The sequence below is a fragment of the Pteropus medius genome, unplaced genomic scaffold (assembly GCF_902729225.1).
Source record: "Pteropus medius unplaced genomic scaffold, Ma_sr-lr_union100, whole genome shotgun sequence".
Classification (NCBI taxonomy): domain Eukaryota; kingdom Metazoa; phylum Chordata; class Mammalia; order Chiroptera; family Pteropodidae; genus Pteropus; species Pteropus medius.
This window is the reverse complement of record NW_024352786.1, coordinates 716891-735517: the sequence shown is the minus strand read 5'-3', so window position 1 is coordinate 735517 and position 18627 is coordinate 716891. Positions and strand designations below refer to the sequence as shown.

Genomic DNA, 18627 nt, shown 5'->3' with positions numbered 1-18627 from the left:
AATCAGTTTCCAAATAAATGTCAACTGTGATTCAATGGCAACCTTCCCACTTAGAAAATACTTTATTGCTTAATACTGGTGATAGCTCATATTTAAGTAATTATTGAAGTACTTATTCTATAGCTCCAGAATCTATTTGTTCTGATTATCTATCTTGCCATATTTGTGAAGCAAATAATTTACAGCCCATTCTGTCTGGAATAATTTGCCATAGAACAAATTTATGATTATCTTCTGCTCAGCAACTTTGAATCTAGTAAACAACATTTAATAAACTAAGAAAATAGTTTTATATAACTCAGAGGTCACCTGGATCTCTCTATTCTTTAATATAAAAACATGTTCAAATTGAAGACATTCTCTGCTTTGGGGAAGAGCCCAATCAATGCACCACAATTCTGCAAATCCTTTGTGGCCGAAGGAAGATTAAGTTCTCATGCTCACCTTTCTTTCCAACTTCTGCATCCTTCACATCTTGTACTTCATTTGATATTTTGCAACATTAAACTTTGCATTGGCCACAACCAAAATTAGTTCACCTTTCCTTCATGCATTCTCAGAAAGATCCACTTAACTAAGTCTTGATGGGTATTTGTAGACTTCGTGTATAGAAGCTGACTATGCTGAAGGAAGGAAGGTTTTACATCAGAGTGATGGAAAGTTAAGGATGAGTTTTGGATATCTTTGTTGTTAAAAGTCCTTTTTTCTTGGCCTTTTCTCTTCTCTTTACCCCCACATCTTCTGCTCTCTCATCCTCAGGGGTAAAAAATAAGAAATTATTTCCATTTTCTTGGGCAGAGCAATTCAGTTCTCTTTAGCTTTTTCTCGTGTCCTTACAGTCTGGACATCTTTTTGAATCTAAAAATCACCTTTATCAAGGATACGCCTGACCATGTGTTCTTAGATATGAACAAATTTTCCATCCTAGTCATCATCTTGGCGTTTGGACAGGATTTCGAATTGATTCATTCTTCTGGTTAAAATTGGACAATATCATACGAGAAGGTACTACTTTTAAATAATGAGACAAATTTGAATTGATAGAGAAGTAAGAGTAAACAGTTTACTTCTTGCTCTTTTTCCTTTAAATATGGATTTTCTGATTTCTCCCCCTGTCAGCAGAGCTGATACTTCCCAAACAGACTTTGAGAGCATATTCTGCAAATGTGTCTGTTGCCTACCATTAAGTACAAAAATCTGTTGAAATGTACAGTGTAAGCGCTTTCTGTTTCCAAAGGCTGCATCTGTCCCACAACATGAAGAGTTATTTTAAAATGCTAGATTTAATTAGCCCACCACAAGTGACTCCTTTGATGGCATCCTAATAAAATTTCAAAATATTTTTAATTCGGAAAACATGCCATATAAAAGTCACTCTCTAAAATCAGCAGATAGACACGACTTCTCTTTCTTGTATAAGTACAGGATGACCTCCTACTGGGCTGGTGGTTCAGAGGAGTTTTTCCATTTCCAATGTGGAGAAACTGTGGGGAAACAATCTCAGTAAGCACTTAGAATTGTGATATACTGAAACAAAAGGACTATAAATGCTCTGCTCTGTAAATCTTTGCTTGTTTGTTTCTAATTAAAAAGTATGAATCACTGCTGTTTAAAGAGTACCCCTAACTATTTGCAAAGAATAGAGGAGACAAGATATCAACTTCTGATTCAGTTTGTGATGCTAGATAAAGCTTTCAGTCAAATTAACAAAATTGTGCTGTTATTAATATACTAAGATCCACAAGAAAGTGGACCCCCCAATTTTTTTAATAGAAATATCTCATTTATATGAAAATTATTGTGAACTCCTTTCCCAGTAAGATATTAATTGCATGTACATATATAAAAACAGAATGCTTCTAAATATTTCACAATTTAAAAAATTTTGTATTTTATTAATCACAATAGAAGCTATACATACTTAAAAATTGTAGTATATATGTGTGAATTTTTTTTCAATATACAGATGATATTGAGTGCGAATACAGATTCAATGACCCCTGGTAAAACTCTGCAGATCCCAATAGTACCGTGTCCACAGCATAGTAACAACCATGGGTCTATGTCACTGCAACATGTAAAATCTCTACTATGTAAAACCAACTTCTAAGTTTTCATTTTTTTATCCTGCAATCTTTTCATTCTCCTACTATAATCATAGTTTCTTGGGTAAAATGGTATAAGGATGTTAGGAAAAGAGAATAATGAAAATAATTTATAAAATCTGGTAAAGTGATTATCAAAGTTAGGACATAAATGGGAGAATCAGGTTATGATTTAGGGAGAAGGTAATATTTTTTTTCAGAAAGACTTTACTAGCTTAAACCTACTGATTGTGTTGGACATGGCCCTGTAAGTAGTTAATCAAATATTTAGGGACAGTATAAGCAAGAAACATAAATTTATCTGGCCTAATGGTAGAACTCTAAATGTAGTACATTTAATTGAGTTTTTAATCAGATAAATTTAAGTGTAACCTAGGTGTTAGTTGCACCTCTCACCTTCCTGTATGTATTAATCTGTTGATCTGCACAAAAACCCTCTAGGGTAGGTTTCTATAATATTGAAAACTGAGGCTAAAGAGTTTAGGCATTTTGCATAAGGTCACATGGCTGGTAAATGGTGGGCATGGACTAAAATTGGGCAACATGGTCCCAGAGCCCTGCTGTTATCCATTGTCTACACTACATTGCCCCTTGCTTTAATCCTTGCTCAGAGATTATTTTAATTTATTTAGTGTACTTCTTGCATTCAAAGAGGTAATTAATATATATATTAAAAATAATTTAGTGCAAATGAAATAAGAGGGCAAAATAGTTTTTTTATATGATCAAAGTAAAGTAATTGATGATTTTGCTATAAAAGTGAGACTAAACAATAAATTTATTTACCTTATCACTGTTGCTTTACTGCCCCCAAAAAAGGTAAAAATTTTTTTGCACATTGTCCTAAATCTAAGACAAGTAACAAGTGAAGTGATAAGGAAACTAAAGACGTTATATCTTAGAAAAACCTTAATAAATTTTTGAGTCATTTGATATTTTAATAAAGTTGACATTTTTAATTTTTAATTTTTAATAAAATTGTTTCACGTTAATGTTCTAAAGATGGATAAGATAAAATAAAATTTTGAGCTAAAAGATTTGGGGTTTTTTTTTGTTTTATTTAATAATCCCCGATGGTGAGATATTTGGTCAACCAAAAATTCAGGAAGTACAACTATGATGAATGCTTTTTACTTTCTACTTTCCATACCTTAATTAGTTACATTTATTTTCATAACAATTAGCAATAATATAAGAGAAAAAGGTACTCTAAAGTCATTGGAATACTAAAGTAGTAGTATAATACTGCAACCACAAACATGCATTGTAGTCCTAAGATTCTAGCCAATGTAGAAGAAAAGAACTTTAAAGATGAGATTGGAACATCTGAGCTTAAACAAGGCTCTACACCTTCAAACTCTGCATCTTGACAAGTCACGATCAGTCACCACATCCTCCATTTCTTCATCTATAAAATGGAGATAACAGTAGTGTTTGTCCAATGGTTTTATAAAATTATTAAAATCAAATTATATAAATGAAAGCAATTATTGTTACACATGCTTGTGTTCCTGAAATGTCCATCATTTAAAGATTTTTTTCCCTTCAAATAATCATTTTTAGGGCAAGAAAATATTATCTTTAAATTTTTAGAAGATAGAAATCACTTTTTGTTCTTTTACTTTAACCTTTAGTAACTAAAAGTATAGTCTTTCAATTTATACAAATTCAACAGAATTTTAAATCACCTAGATAACTTTTCTTTACATTTAGAGAAGACAAAAATAAGGGTAGATGCAATGGTATATAAGGCATCTCAAATTCAGCTAAATATCATTTTCTAGCTTCAAATGAAATACTGTAGACTATTTTTAGAAACTCAGTTGTCACTAATTAAACATAGACATGAACACACACACATACACACACATTGGTGGGAGGGAGTTGACTAGCTTATTGGATAAGGGCTCTATTTGTTTACATAGGAATTAATTTATTTATACAAATACTTCATCTTACTACGCTTGCTCTTCTAAGTTGAAAGAAAATTCCAAAACAAAGTATTCCAAATGTCTATTTCAAACTTTATCTTTTATATTTTCTCTATTTCTGAGTAAACCAATACCCTAAATGGAAATACATTTAGTCTAGGTAACATTATCAGATTTTTTGTCCCCTGAAATACAACATTCCCTTTAGGGCTCAAATTTCCCCCAGGTAACAAGTTAACCTCCATAAAGCCATTGTGTACAACTGCTAAAGTACAAGCCTTCTCTTGGTATATAGAAAGGTAACTTATACTTTATTAATTTGTCATAATGAATATTTACATTACCATTAATCTTAAAGGTAATACAATTCTATAGTTGAAGAGATGTGGTTCAACACTTTTAATAGAGAAGAAACTGAGGCTTAGAGAGGTAAAGTGGCTCACACAAAGTTACATAGTTAGATCCTGTCAGAATTACCAAGTCTATGTCTTCCTTCTACCTCCCATTATGATAAAAAGTATCTGTTGAAACCCTCGCTGTTTCTGAAGAAATGCTCAGGAGAGCCTTCAATTAAGACCCAAGTGGCTGCCTTCTAAGTTCAGGGGAAAGCTGGAGCGCCATTAAAGAGATAATAGGACTGCACTCTCCTCTGTTACCAGTGCCCCTATGGTGAACTCAGAGAAGGAAGAGAGCAGTGTTGTTTCTCCCAGGACTGAGATGACACCCAAACTGATTTCCTTCCTGAAGGCATGAGATGGGCCCAAGAGACTTGCTTTTAAAGATTTCTGGTACCTACAAGAATGTGTAAAACCTAAGCATTTTGAAAGATACTTTTTGAGCTACAGAACCCTAGTTCCTTTCTGGAGTCAGAGCATGGTGGAAGGGATCATGGGACAATTGTCCAAGAACCCAGGAGTATGGCTAGGTTATATCTTTTTTCTCTACTCTCACCTCTATACATATTAAATACAATCTTTGCCTCTTTACACCTCGTGGAGTTGAATCTCCTCAATCAAATTTAGTACAGTATACAAAAAGTTCGTTATCATAGAGTCCGCAATTTAAAAATATCTCATTAGTATGAAACATTTTTAAAGAATCAGTTTTTTTGTGAAGGAAAAGTAACTGCATTGCCATGTAATTTCAAACCCAACACCTGGGCAAGTGGAGGAATTTGCTTTGTATACCTCCAACCATTTGTCAGCAAAACACCTCAAATTCTCAGGTTCGTTTTGCAGATATTGTTTTCTGTTTTAAAAAACTCACCAATGTAATGCTGCCTTCCTGTTTCCTAGAGGGACCAGGTGGCTGAGACACCTGTCCACACTCTGAGACTGCCAGGCTTGGCGCTCCCTCCACACCTCACAGATGGCTGGCAACCTGAGGAGATTCCTCTTTTGGGAGCAAATTTCTCCCACTGATCTGAATCTTTTTCTCTCTGTGAGAAATGAGATTTTCTTCTCACTTGTCCCCCAAATCCATTCCACCTAGAAAACTCAAATATTCTCAAAACTGTCCTGCTTGCTACAGTATTTCATCAGCCTTAACTGAAAATGTACTTTAAATTTAAAATTATTTTCTCAAGAGCTGCCACCAGCTCTGATGTTTTTGTTGAAAATGAGGCTTTCCTGTTTTTGTCTCCCAAAAGATTCTGCTTATAGTGTTTAATATCATCATCAATGTCCTCTTATAGGCCTTATATTATGTGGCCTCTGTTTCATTTGACACTATTGACTTTCCCTTTTTATTTGAATAGCCTTTCTTTTCTCTTATGAAACATTATTTCCTTCTTGTGCTCAATTACCTGATTTCTCTTGAAATCTCTTCCTCCAAGAAAGTGATTCTAATTATTCCGGAACCAGAGAGTGACAATACCTTACTTTGATTTTACTTAACATTGTGTAGAACCAGTTACGTATATGTATAATATTAATTATATAGCATCATTTTATATGCCACCTTAGCATAATCTTATAGTTATTTCGTATATATGTACATATATATATATAGCTTGAGTATCAAAATAAACTCTAAGTTCCTCTATAAAAAACACTTTTTAAATTTTTGTTTATCTCCCATTGAAATAGATTTCTAATAAAAGTTAATTGAAGTAAATAAATTATTGGCTAGTGAGTTACTTATGCTTTCATAGAGGATATTATGAAGTTTTTGAATCAGTGCAAACAGAAGTCATAAAAAATATATCACATAATAGCTGTACTTTTCTTTTAATTGAGAAAATAATTAGCTGCATTTAATTTGGTTGGCAGTAAACCAAAGCGACTTTTGTTATGTCAAAAGAGAAAGATTGCCATTAGCATAAATATGTATTGATATGAAACTGATAATAAAAAAAAGTTGGTGCCTTATTTCTCATGAAGGCTCGGTTTTGATGGGAATATAAAAAGTGGTGTCATATTTTATTTAATTTTATTACATATATATGTGTTTTATTTTATGTATGTTTGTTTTATTGTTTACATTTTAATACATATTTTAATGTGTAAGAGAAATTTACAATTTTCAACTTAAACTTTACTAATGATCATTTACTAACAAGATATGTTATCAGTTAAATAAGAATTATAATGCTAGGAATTAGTGACAAATTACTTTGAAAAGGGACTTTCTCACTATTTATAATACTCTGATTTATGCATTGCCATCACACCCAAACTTAAGAAGTGGATCCATGTTCATTGTACACTGTGATGCATAAAAGGATAAGCATCGGCAAATCATCATTAAACAATTGACCATTACTTTATTTCATGGCAAAAATGTGTAAAACTTCTAAAAGCCTGAGGAGATAAGGATATAAAGGAGGTGGCATAAGGACAATATAATTTAGTGGAAATAATAAATATGCTATTGAAATATAGAATTATCTCTTTTACCTTCAATTCTATAGATTAGTTGGCTTAGGTTATGAAATTATTACCTAATAATGGTACTTTGACGGTACTTTAAGACAATTTTGTATATAATGAAATTATATATTTCTAATGAAATCATTCTTATGTTTCCTTAAATAATTTAAAACATTCTTCTGAAATTTTGTGATAGTTCAGAGAGAAACTTAGCACTGTCTCCATCAGAAGTGCATTTCACATGCCCAAATAGAACAAGAAACAAAACCAGATTTTTCTACATTACACAATAGAGTGCTGAACTGTGGGTCAAGGAAACGTTTTTACTAATTGGCATGATATTTTGAAACTATTTTCAACTCGTATATTTTCTAAGCCATAAAATGTAGAATCGTACTAAGGATATTTTAAAAGTTCTTGACAGGTCTCAAGTTCTAGAATTCTAACTTCTTATATCATTCAGTGTTTGTATTGACCTGGAAGAAGCAGGATCTACCCTTGTTAGCAGTGGATTTCTAGTGGACTTTGGACATATTTGGTAGGGGAAAAGATCACTGGAGAGAGAGCTGCTCATTATGAGGATAGATGAAATTCTAAATTTTAGAGACTATTTATGAATTACTTAAAAATGTAATTACAAAGCATGTTTAAGAATTTTGGAGTAGATGACTTGGTCATCTGAAAACAGGAGAAAATACGATATTTGGCTTTCAGTCATAAGCTAAATTCTCAAAGACAAGATATACAGGTTCACAAGAAAGGTTCTATGTGGTGTTTTATATAAAGAGTGGGACTTCACTATCTTGAACTTCAGAGAATGGAGGACTATTTAGGACTATGTAAATGCCTGACTATAAATCTATCATACAATTTCTTTAATTTAAATAATTATTTGATTAAAATTCTAACATTGCTTCATCCTTTCATAGTACAGGAAACTAGTGTCACGGTATGTCTGTGCTCTGTCATCTGAGTATATGGGCATAGAGTGCAATAAGGACAAAATGCCATCTGTTTCTCCTACAACAGCCCAAGAGTAGCACTCACTGGCTTGGCACAAGCAAAGTCACTGGCACAAACAGCACAGGTCTTGTTAAATTTATCTTTAATCACTTTGGAGATAGAGGAAAATTGATACCTCCCATGTCCTGTGAAAATACTTGAGAACGAATCATTTTCTTTAATAGTTTATTATGAAATCAAATCAAATCTAGCAGAAACCTTAGATAATGCAGTAGAAACATAACTGCTTCTTGCATCATGGTTAATAAAACCTTCAACAGTGGTAGTAAGTGGGAATAATTCTTTTCCACCATATCATACATGGGGAATTAGTACAGTCAAAGTTTCTATTTGCAAAATTTTTCAAACTGAGTATATCTCTATTTTTATTTTTCAAATATAGTTTTAGCAGATTGAAATTTTCTTTAAAACTTTAAGTCTAATATGGAAACATTTTATATGTGTGTATGTATATATATATATATATATATATATATGAAAGAATGTTATTTTTTAAGGGAAAAAATGGTGAGTTATTATGTCTGTTTCCTCATTCTAGGTACATAAAGGCAAAACACCTCTCTGTCTAGTTACTCTCTCCCTTTTAGTATTCCACCTTGTCAAGGCGAAGAGCAGATGGAGCTAGAGTATATGGTTTTGCATGGAGCTACTTGCCCATATTATACATGTACTAATTCCCCATGTATAATATGGGCAAGCTGTTTAGCCTATTTGAGCTTCAATGCCCTCATCTGTAAAATTATGCTCCTAAGAGTATGGACATCATTGTGTCTTTGTTGGAGTTAAATGAGATCATCCACAGAAAGAGCTCACATTGAACCTGGCAGATGGTGACACTCAATACTTTTAGGAGTTATTGTTGATCCTTGCCAAAAGAGGACATACTCTGTTGAACAAACAGAACTAATAATGGAGATGTTAACTATGAGTGCTAAGGGATTAAGGTTTAATTTAGGGAGATCAGTGGACAAATGTGTGGAAGGGTACTGAGAAGGAAAAATCTTACAGTATGTTTCAATCTTACCACATCAGTGGTTAGAAATTTGCCTACTTGTAATTTGCCTCAAGTCATTTCCTGGGTGGGAACTCAATGATCTCACCTGATGACTTCAAAAAGGCAGAAGACATTGATCATTTTCCAAAGCTCCCATTGACTTGTTGATAAATTCCCAAGTCCCTGGCTCGGATTTAAGGTCCTCTACAATCTGGCCTCCAGAATTTTATTAAACAACAACTACTGCATCCTTTCATAAGATACTTCAATCCAGCCAAACAGCTGTTTGAAGTCCTCTCAGTTACTTCTCACTTCCCCTCTCCAAAACTTTGCTCATGCCCTCTCCTCTCCCTGTGTGAATATACTACTTACTCTTCAAGCTCCAGCTTCTGTGTCAACTCCCTCATGAAGCATTCCTTACTGCCAGCAAGATGGTCATCTTTTATCTTATACACTCTTGTGAAATTATCTGTCCAGGAGCTTTCAAATTTTTAGCTGGAATCTCAGTAAGAAATATATTTTGCATTGGCACACATTTCATTCAAATACACACAATAAATACACACACACACACACACACACACACACACACACCCTTAAACAAAAGCTTCATGAAATTATTTACAATATCATTCTAGTATTCCTATTCTCTTTTATTTGGCAAAAGCTCTAACTATAATCCACTAAACAGATCTAATCACTCTTTAATTGCATCATAACCTGCACTTTGAAAAACATCGGTCTATGCCACCTATACAAAATATACTTTCTTATTTTATGTATATAGGCATTATGCTCCCTACCAGATTAAAAGCTACTCAAGGGTGACACTGTGTGGTACATTATAGAATCTTTTACTGTATCTAATTATGTTATTCATTTTAGTTACCATTTGTAGAAGAAATAAGAAAGGAAGAAAGGAAAGAAGAAAGGAAAGAAAGAATGAAGAAGGAAATAAGAAAAACATCTCTGGAGATCTTGATTATGCTCAAAAGTTAAAGTTGTTACTATTTAGGAAGTCAATGAGTGGGAATCATTCAAGTTATTTATGAGAAAAATTTCCAGTCAATGTGATATATGCTTCATTGAATAACTTTTCAACCTCAATTTAAACTTAGAAATTAGTATCACATCATGGACCTTAGTATGAAAAGAAAGTGAGAATAAAATGATTAATAGAGAAAAGATAACCTCATCCATGTTGTGTTCCTTCCCCCTGAAGAATACTGAGAGTAGTAAGAGGCTTGCCACCAAGGGTGTGAAGTGTATCTCTAGAGGTGAAAAAAGCTTTTGACTTGATTTCTATAAAGCCTGTGAAAAGGCAGTTCTGTCATTTCTGTATGTGCCGAACATGTCTATACGTGCTGAATATATCAAGCAATTTCTGTGTACTGTCTATAAACAAAGTTGATGCTAAATGATAACACTTTTAGGCACCTCAAAACTATAAAATGAAATTGGAAATAGATCCTATCTCATGGCATCTGAAATGTTGCTTTTCACTGACATGAAAGATTATTGGTTTTTCTCAGTTTCACAAAAGAAAATTTTTTAAATTAACTTTATTTTTATTAACTAGAACTAAAAAAATTAACACATTATATTTTAATGTAATAAAAAGTTACACATTTTAAAGGTTTACAATTAGTTATTTTAGTATAGCCAAAGACTTAATATTGAAATTTTACCATTTTTGAAACATAAAATGTACAATTATAATACCCAGACTACATATCTAAATTTTAAAAATATTTTTAGTATTTAAAAAATTTTTCAATTACAGTTGACATCCAATATTTCAAAGAGAAAAATTTAGGGTAAAATTTAAATTTGAGAAGTCATACTACTGACATATATTTGCTGAAATAACATAGCCAGTTTGGGATTTAAATATAATTCTTTGTTATTCAAAATTCATCCTCTCAACTAACATGTTATACTATACTCCATTGACAGTTAGTAACAACATCAAAATAATACCTTCTCTGGACCTAAATACGTTTTCCAAGTCCTTTGTAGATGTTTGCGTTATTGTTTTTTGATCTTCAGTATAACAGTGAGTATACAGAGACAAGACTAACGAAATACAGGATTAAAAAGATTATATAAATGTTAATAAACTATCATAATAGTATATAAAACAAATCTTTTCATAGATCACTGAGAATTAAGTCCTACATCATCACTTTGAAAAAGTAATAATAATATTTCAATGAAAGTTTTAAGGATTATTAAATATTGAATTTCTACTGCCAAAAAAGAATTATTAAAAATAAATATATAAGATAGATCACAATATATTGACTTCATTTTTGTGTTTTTGACTGTTACAATTTAAAGAAGTAAATCATTTGAAACTGCAGATTTATGGTGGCTTCATACCCAAAATTTAGGCATGTTACAATTGTTCAATTTCTTTAAAATTTATTGTCTTTCTTTGGAACATAAATATATGTATGTATTTGGAGGTATATTTATTATATCATATATTATATATGTATATATAGATATATGTATATATATATACATATCATATATATGTATATTGAAAATATTTAGTAAAACATCTACTGTTCAGAGAGTGTCTATTTCATCTGGCAATGTTAGTTTAGCTGGCTTAAGAATATTGTTAAATTTCAAATTTACACATTTATTCCTCTAGTTTTGTCAGATATTATTTTGTTTCAAAACCTCAGACTACTCCTGCCAGCCATCTTGAAAATTCATGCCATTGGTGAGAAGCACATGGTGTTAGTGAATGAATATTAAACTTAAAGCTGAATTTATGCTAATTAGAAAAATTCATTCCAAATTCATGCCCTACTGACTGGGTTAACATCAGTATATATACAGTTTACTTTATTTAAATATAATAGTCTGTTGAACAGCAAAATAAATGTAAATTTTAATGCAACTACTTTAATACAATTCTCTTATTTCAGATATTGAAAATGGAACCATTCCTGTATTATCATCAGTCACGATTTCTGCAACAAAAACGTCTGTAATAACACCAAGGACAGCGGCATCACCAAATCCTACAAAAGCAATAACTGGAATATTTCTCGAAGGTAGGATTAATTCAGTGAAATTTACTCTAACTTTAATAAGTAAAATTAGTAGCACCTATGTAATTTAATCACAGAAAAATAATTGGAGATTATATATTTATTTTTATAAAGTTCTGTTCTATTTCACTCTTTTAAACTTCTGTTACTTTGGGTTGAATGCCAAACTCTGAGACCTCAGTGAGCTTCTTTGATAATATCTCCTTGTATCACTTCCTATTTGAGAATTATCCTATTGTTAATATTATATACACAAAGTTTATTTTTAGAGGAGAAAAAAAATTACCATTTCCTAAGTCATAAAAATATCTTTCTAAATATTCCAGTTCTTCATTTAAGCAGCACAGCTGACATGGTGAAACTGTATTTATAACAAACTGATTTCATTAGTTGTATTAGGCAGATAATAGGTTTAATGTGTAGATTTTAGTAGCAATGTCATTGTTATTGTTACTAAACTGAGTGACAACGTATCATTTTTTATAGCTCTAGCTATTAAAGTAGATTATCTTACTATCCATGAAAAGTAAAATGAGCCATCAGGATCATGCAAGTAAAAACTCAAGAGGTTATCAATCCAATGAATACTGCATTGTCCATCCTGCATCACACATAAAATGAGGCATTATCATTAAGGTCCAGTAATCAAATGAACAGGTGAAATAGTAATTATTTGTTGATCGCCTGTGAGCAGAAACCCTGGCTAGAATGCTAAGGTCACCAAAAGACCTGAAAAACATATACTCTAATGAACAGATGACTGACAATCCCACATCTGTCTTTCTTGCCTCTTTATTTTCGTTTATCTTTTATTCTAAGACCAAGTTCAAACACATGCTGAAGACTGATGAGGGCTATCTTGCTGGGCTTGAATGGGGTGATGATTCTCAGAGAAAAAATGTATTATGAATAAAGTTCATTATATCTGAAATGTTTAATTTTAAGGTAAAACCAAACCAATTCTCCTAGAACTTTTCTATCAAGCCAAAAGGAAACATTACACAATGATGGCAGCACTTCGTTTTATTCCCAGACTGTGGTACAACCTTTATGTTCATCCAAGGGAAACTCCAAGGACATAATCAGGCCTCCAGCCAACTCCTGCACACTGTATTTTTATTTTATTTTTAAAAATTGTCTCAGTTCTATGTTTCCAGAATTTAAGCTTCTCTCTCTCTCTCCCTCTCCCTCTCTTTTTCCCCATCTCTCTCCATTGCCACCTGAGATCTTGGCACAAAATTGCACTAATCTGGTAAGAGCATATTATTTTTTAAACAATAATTTCCCCCCAAAATAGGTGCTGACTTTATATGCAGGCCCAAATATTGAAGTTCCACAATTTTTATATTAACTACTTGGAACTTATGCTTTTTCAGTGAGAAGATTCCTAGCCCTGCCTACAATGATTTATAGTGGAAAAACGTCTAAATAATACAAATTCTAACCACTATGTTAAATGACTGAGAAAGGGCAGAGATGGAGGGCTCAGTGAAGGAATTCAGCTAGAATTATCATTTGTGATACCAAGAATACATCTTACCTTTTTGACTTGGAAGAGAAACTCTATACCTACTTATATAAAGCATAATTGAGAGACATTTCTAGCAATTTTACAGTTGGTGGCTTCTGTAAGGGGACACTGAAGCACTCTTTTTTAAAGTAAGTACATACAACACCTGAGAGTCTTTTCTTTCTACACACACACACACACACACACACACACACACACACATTAATTTCCATACAAACACACACATTCTGCTTCATTCCTTTTCATGAACACCTTTACTGCTTTATAGTATCCAATTAACAAAATTTAATCTCTAGTCTGTGTTCTTCAAAAGTTCTCCAGATGAGTTTTATATTATTCGATTGTGAAAATTATAATAGGCCAGAGCAGTTTCTCTTTTTATTTTTATTATGAAAATGTTCAAAAGTAGAGAGTGTAATTAATTCCCATGTGTCCATCTCCTAGAATCAATAAATATGAAGATTTTACCACATTTCCTTCATTTTTTTCCTTCCTTCCTCTCCTTCCACTTTTTCCTTCCTTCCTCCCCTCCTTTTTCTTTCTTTCTCTTTCTTTATTTGGTTGTCGAAGTATTTTGAAAGGAATGTATTATGAAGCTATAATGTCATTCTGAAATTCTACAAATTAGTAATACGTTCTTAAAATCATCTAATATCTCATCTAATATTTAGAGGGATTTTAAGAGTTAAAATCTTATAACCATGAATACAGCAATGAAGAGGGGTTACAGGATAAAGATGAGTCCATTCTGGGGTCCCTCAGGAAATCAGCTGGGACTGAGGTAGAGGGCAGATGAAGAAGGAAAGGCAGGCTCTGATGGCTACAATCTGCCTGGATCCAGTATGAGAAACAGAAAGTCTGGCGTAATGGTCAGGGCAGGTGGAGCCATCAGGCAGCAGGGCATCCGTGGAGCTTATAGAAAAATGAAGGAATGACACTGAAGAAGGAAGACAGACGAAGGTACTCCTTTTTAAGGGTGTAGGTAAATAGAACTACATATACTGGATATTGCCTTTGCTCCTAAATCCAATATAATTAATACAGAGATAATGAAGGTAATGGGAAATTTCTCTTGAATTCTCATATATCTAAGCAGTTTATCAGAATAGATGTCTTTCTAACTTCAGGTGTACGAGGAGCTTACATTTTGGGGTTTACACTGTCTAATGCTCCAAAATAACACTATTTAGATTGTATATCAAAAAAGGTATGTCTACAGTAATGTGATCCCATATTTCCCATTCCTCATAGCCAACATGGTCATTTCAGCCACAATGAAAGTGTTTAACAAAAAAAAAAAAAGCATGCCATGAAGAAGCTTCTTTATTTTCCTTGTAAAGCTTCCCAATCAGATTTTCTTGTTTAAAGGTCAAATGATGCTTGACTTAATAGTGCTTATGTTTATTTAAAGCATGTGCATTTTTCTTTCTCCTAAAAATGGCAGAAATCTTATCATCAGAAAAGTGGAAAATGTGCGACTAGGATGGGAGTTCTTAGAGCAATATAGTCATGGCTTTAAGTGATGGATACAGTTTTGCCCAGAGCAAGGCTTGTTTTCGGAGGATTATCCAATTGGAGAGATGGGACTTGATCTCTTCCTAGATATTTAAATGACCACCTATTTTTTCAAAGTCCAATGGCCAAATCAACATTTGGCAGACATTGAATATCATCATCATAAAATGAAATTCCAGGATACAAAAATAAACCCAAAATTTCATTCCTAAAAGGTAATTATTTTTCAGCTCGATTTTTAAAACATTTAATAGTCAAACTCTTTTAATGCAATGAATTACAATGCAGGGAAAAAATTTCTTGGCATTGATACTAAACATTTCTGATACTAAATAGATGTTCAATTTTAACTGAGGTCAGTAGAGAAGCCATATATTTTGACCATGTCTTCTATATCTGCTGTGGTGATGTTTAAATGCACTTTCTATCTAGAAACTAAGATGAAGCTATAAAGAACAAACCTTTAGAAGGCATTTTTGTTCTTGTATTATTAATGGGAAAAAATAGGTTTGGGCAGATCATTTTTTTCCCATATCTTTCGTTTTTAATCAATTGTCTTTATATTCCTTCAATTGGAACTGAAGATAAATTACCTGAGATTCTTTATACATGATTTTTGCTTTTTCCTTTTTATAGAATTTCAAAGTGGTAAAGTTGACATTTTGTTTATAGTTTATTCTCACAAGATGATATGTTTACAAATTGACATTTTCCTGAAACTCTTGTGTCTTAAATGTATTTAAACACAGTTCTAAAGGTTATTTTGGGAAACATTATAAACAATAGTTTACTAAACAATTTTAGAAATGGTAGAATTATATTCCAATAATTTAATCTTTTATAAACATATGTTGACTCAAAATGATATTATATCTCTAAAGATATATAGCTATAGTATTTTCTTAATGTTCACATTAAATTCAGTCTATTTCTTTTATTAACCACTTTAAAGTATTTAATCATTGTTGTGCACATAAAATTAACAAAAATCACAATTCTCATTAGTTTCTACATTTTAATTTTGCAATAATAAGGATGCATTCACAGTCAGAATTTTAACACATTTAGCACATAGAACTTTACTACAAGTTATATGTAGAATCCTTACCCACATTTGAAAGTGAATATTTATACATTAATAAGTCTAAAATAAATTGTGTCCTGTTTATGTTATAGATATTGTTATACCGATTCGATATGATGATCATCAGCATGATCACAAGATCACTGTTCAAGAAAACCAGAAATGTATAGCCATTTAGCACTTCAGTTTTCCAAAGACCAGGCTGAAATGGAACCCAAATAGATTTGGGTTGAATACTTGGGTTGAAGTTCAACTTTGTTACATCTATTCTCTTGATCAATCATGAAGTCAGGATAGGTATAAAAGAAAAGGATCAAGGGCTTTCAGAAACTCAAAGATTATACACATTTGACATTTTTTCCTATTTATATTATTACCATTATATGTGTCCTAATTATGTCCCGTAATCATCTCTGTGTCTTGAATTTTCAACCAGTACATGAGTCATATGCCAGAAAAACATAATGGCAAGGTGATTGTAAATTCAATTCAGCCTATTACTGGTACCAAGAGACCCGAGAATAGGGATAAAGTGAAAACAAAAGCACCACATCTGGCTGAAGGAATGCTTCATTTATATTATTACATTTTCACTTTATGATGTTGGCATCATAAGAATGAACAACACAAAATTCTTTCTAGAAATAATATTCTCTTTTCTGGTTTCTTCTTTTAAAATATAACCACATATGGGTGAAGAAAACTTAGAAAGTCTTCAGTGCTTTGGTACACTCCACATTATAACTCACTTAATCTGCCTATGACGGCCACAGGCCATTGTTGGAATAACCTATATCTCCTAATATGCAGTGAGCATAGAGGAGTGAGCAGTAGCTAAAACCTTCACCATCTACTTAGATATGTTTGTCCTCAGTGATCCTGCAAAAGTCTTATTTTCTTGTGGTTCCTTCGTATCTTTTGATTCACATTTCCAGCCAGCTTACCCTTGAAAACTCTCCTCTGAACTAGGGTTTTAAAACATTAGAGAAACTGATAGAGCCCAATAGTTTCTCCTCCAAATACAGCATGCATATATAAGAACCAAGATGTTATGTATGTCACATTTTAAAAATGGGACCTGTGCCCTAATCACAAAGGGACATTCTAATGCATTTTAAGAAAAAAGAGAACGATATTATAGGTATATAACTGGTAAGTCGTGCTCACTTCTTAAAGCCTATCTTTGTTCTTTTGTTGGTCCCCGGTCTTTTATGAATTGCACCTCATCTGAAACAACATTAACTACATGCAAACTATCTGCCAGGAATTATTTCTGATACTATTCAGACTGAAAAGATGACTAAGAGTTAGATACTGCTCTCTAGAGTTTAAGAAAAGGCATTATACAGAATAGGGACTCTTTAATGGACAAATTAATTAATGACAGGAGACTGCAAGTTTATTTTTGATTTATGTTTGTTTGGAAGTTTGAATGTAATAACTAAATTAACAAAATGAAATGTGATTCTGGAAAAAAAATAAAATGATTCCAAATCATTTGTTTTCACAATAGTTTTTTTTTGCAATATTTAGCTTTCAAAATAATATATTTTTTTAAGATACAGAAGTAAAAATCTGAAATAAAAATTTGCTTTTTGGGCCCTATGACAACAGTATATGTATGTCTGTGCCTGTACATGTGTGCACGTGTTTTCATTGGGCCACCCAAGTATTCAATACTTTGTACAAAAGGAGCTGGAAAATTGACAAATTAAACATAGACAAAGGCTTACCCAGAGCTTCTATAGAGGGATTACAGTCTGCCCCCAGATTTGACTTACTTTTATTTATTCCTTGGTACATGAGATGAAATTGTGATTAATAATAATGTCATCTGTTTTATCCTACCAGAAACAACCAACAAGAAGTCCTTACAAACATCTCTGCTGCCAGCACTTTCTTCATTAACCACTACAGTTAAAGGTGAAGAGTGAGTGACGATGTGTTTTGCCACCCTTTTTCTTTTATATGTAATTTGCATACCATAATAGTCACCCTTTTAAAGTAGATAATTCAGTGGTTTTTAGTATGTTCACAAGATTGCGCAATCACCGCTACCAGATTCCAGAACATATGCATGTCCCAAAAAAGAAACATTATCTGTCACTAATCACTTCCCATTCTGCCCCTCCAGCCCCTGGCAGCCACTAAACTACTTCCTATTTCTACGGGTTTACCTCTTCTAGAAATTTCATATAAGCGGAATCATACAACCTATGATCTTTTGTATCTGGCTTTTTTCACTTAGCATAGTGTTCTTAGGTTCATCCATGCCGTAGCAGGTATGTGTAGTTCATTCTTTTCTATGACTGAGTAGCATTTCATTATATGGATCGCTACATTTTGTTTATGCAGTTATTAGTTGATGATCGTTTGGGCTGTTTCTACATTTTAGCTTCTATACATAATGCTGCTAAGGGCATTCTTGTACAAGCTTTGTGTGACCATGTGTTTTTATTTCTCTTGGGCATATATACCTTGAAGTGCTGAATCACATTAGATAACT

At 32.5% G+C, this 18627-nt stretch overlaps 1 protein-coding gene across 2 annotated transcripts in view; it reads left to right on the top strand.

The window, feature by feature from the left end:
* EMCN (endomucin) overlaps nucleotides 1-18627 on the top strand; it is a 96711-nt gene that overhangs the window by 28932 nt on the left and 49152 nt on the right. For both annotated transcript variants that reach the window (XM_039848689.1, XM_039848688.1), the window contains exons 2-3: nucleotides 11866-11994; nucleotides 17973-18044. In XM_039848689.1, coding sequence (XP_039704623.1) covers nucleotides 11866-11994; nucleotides 17973-18044 — 201 coding nt within the window. The remainder of the gene's footprint in view (nucleotides 1-11865; nucleotides 11995-17972; nucleotides 18045-18627) is intronic.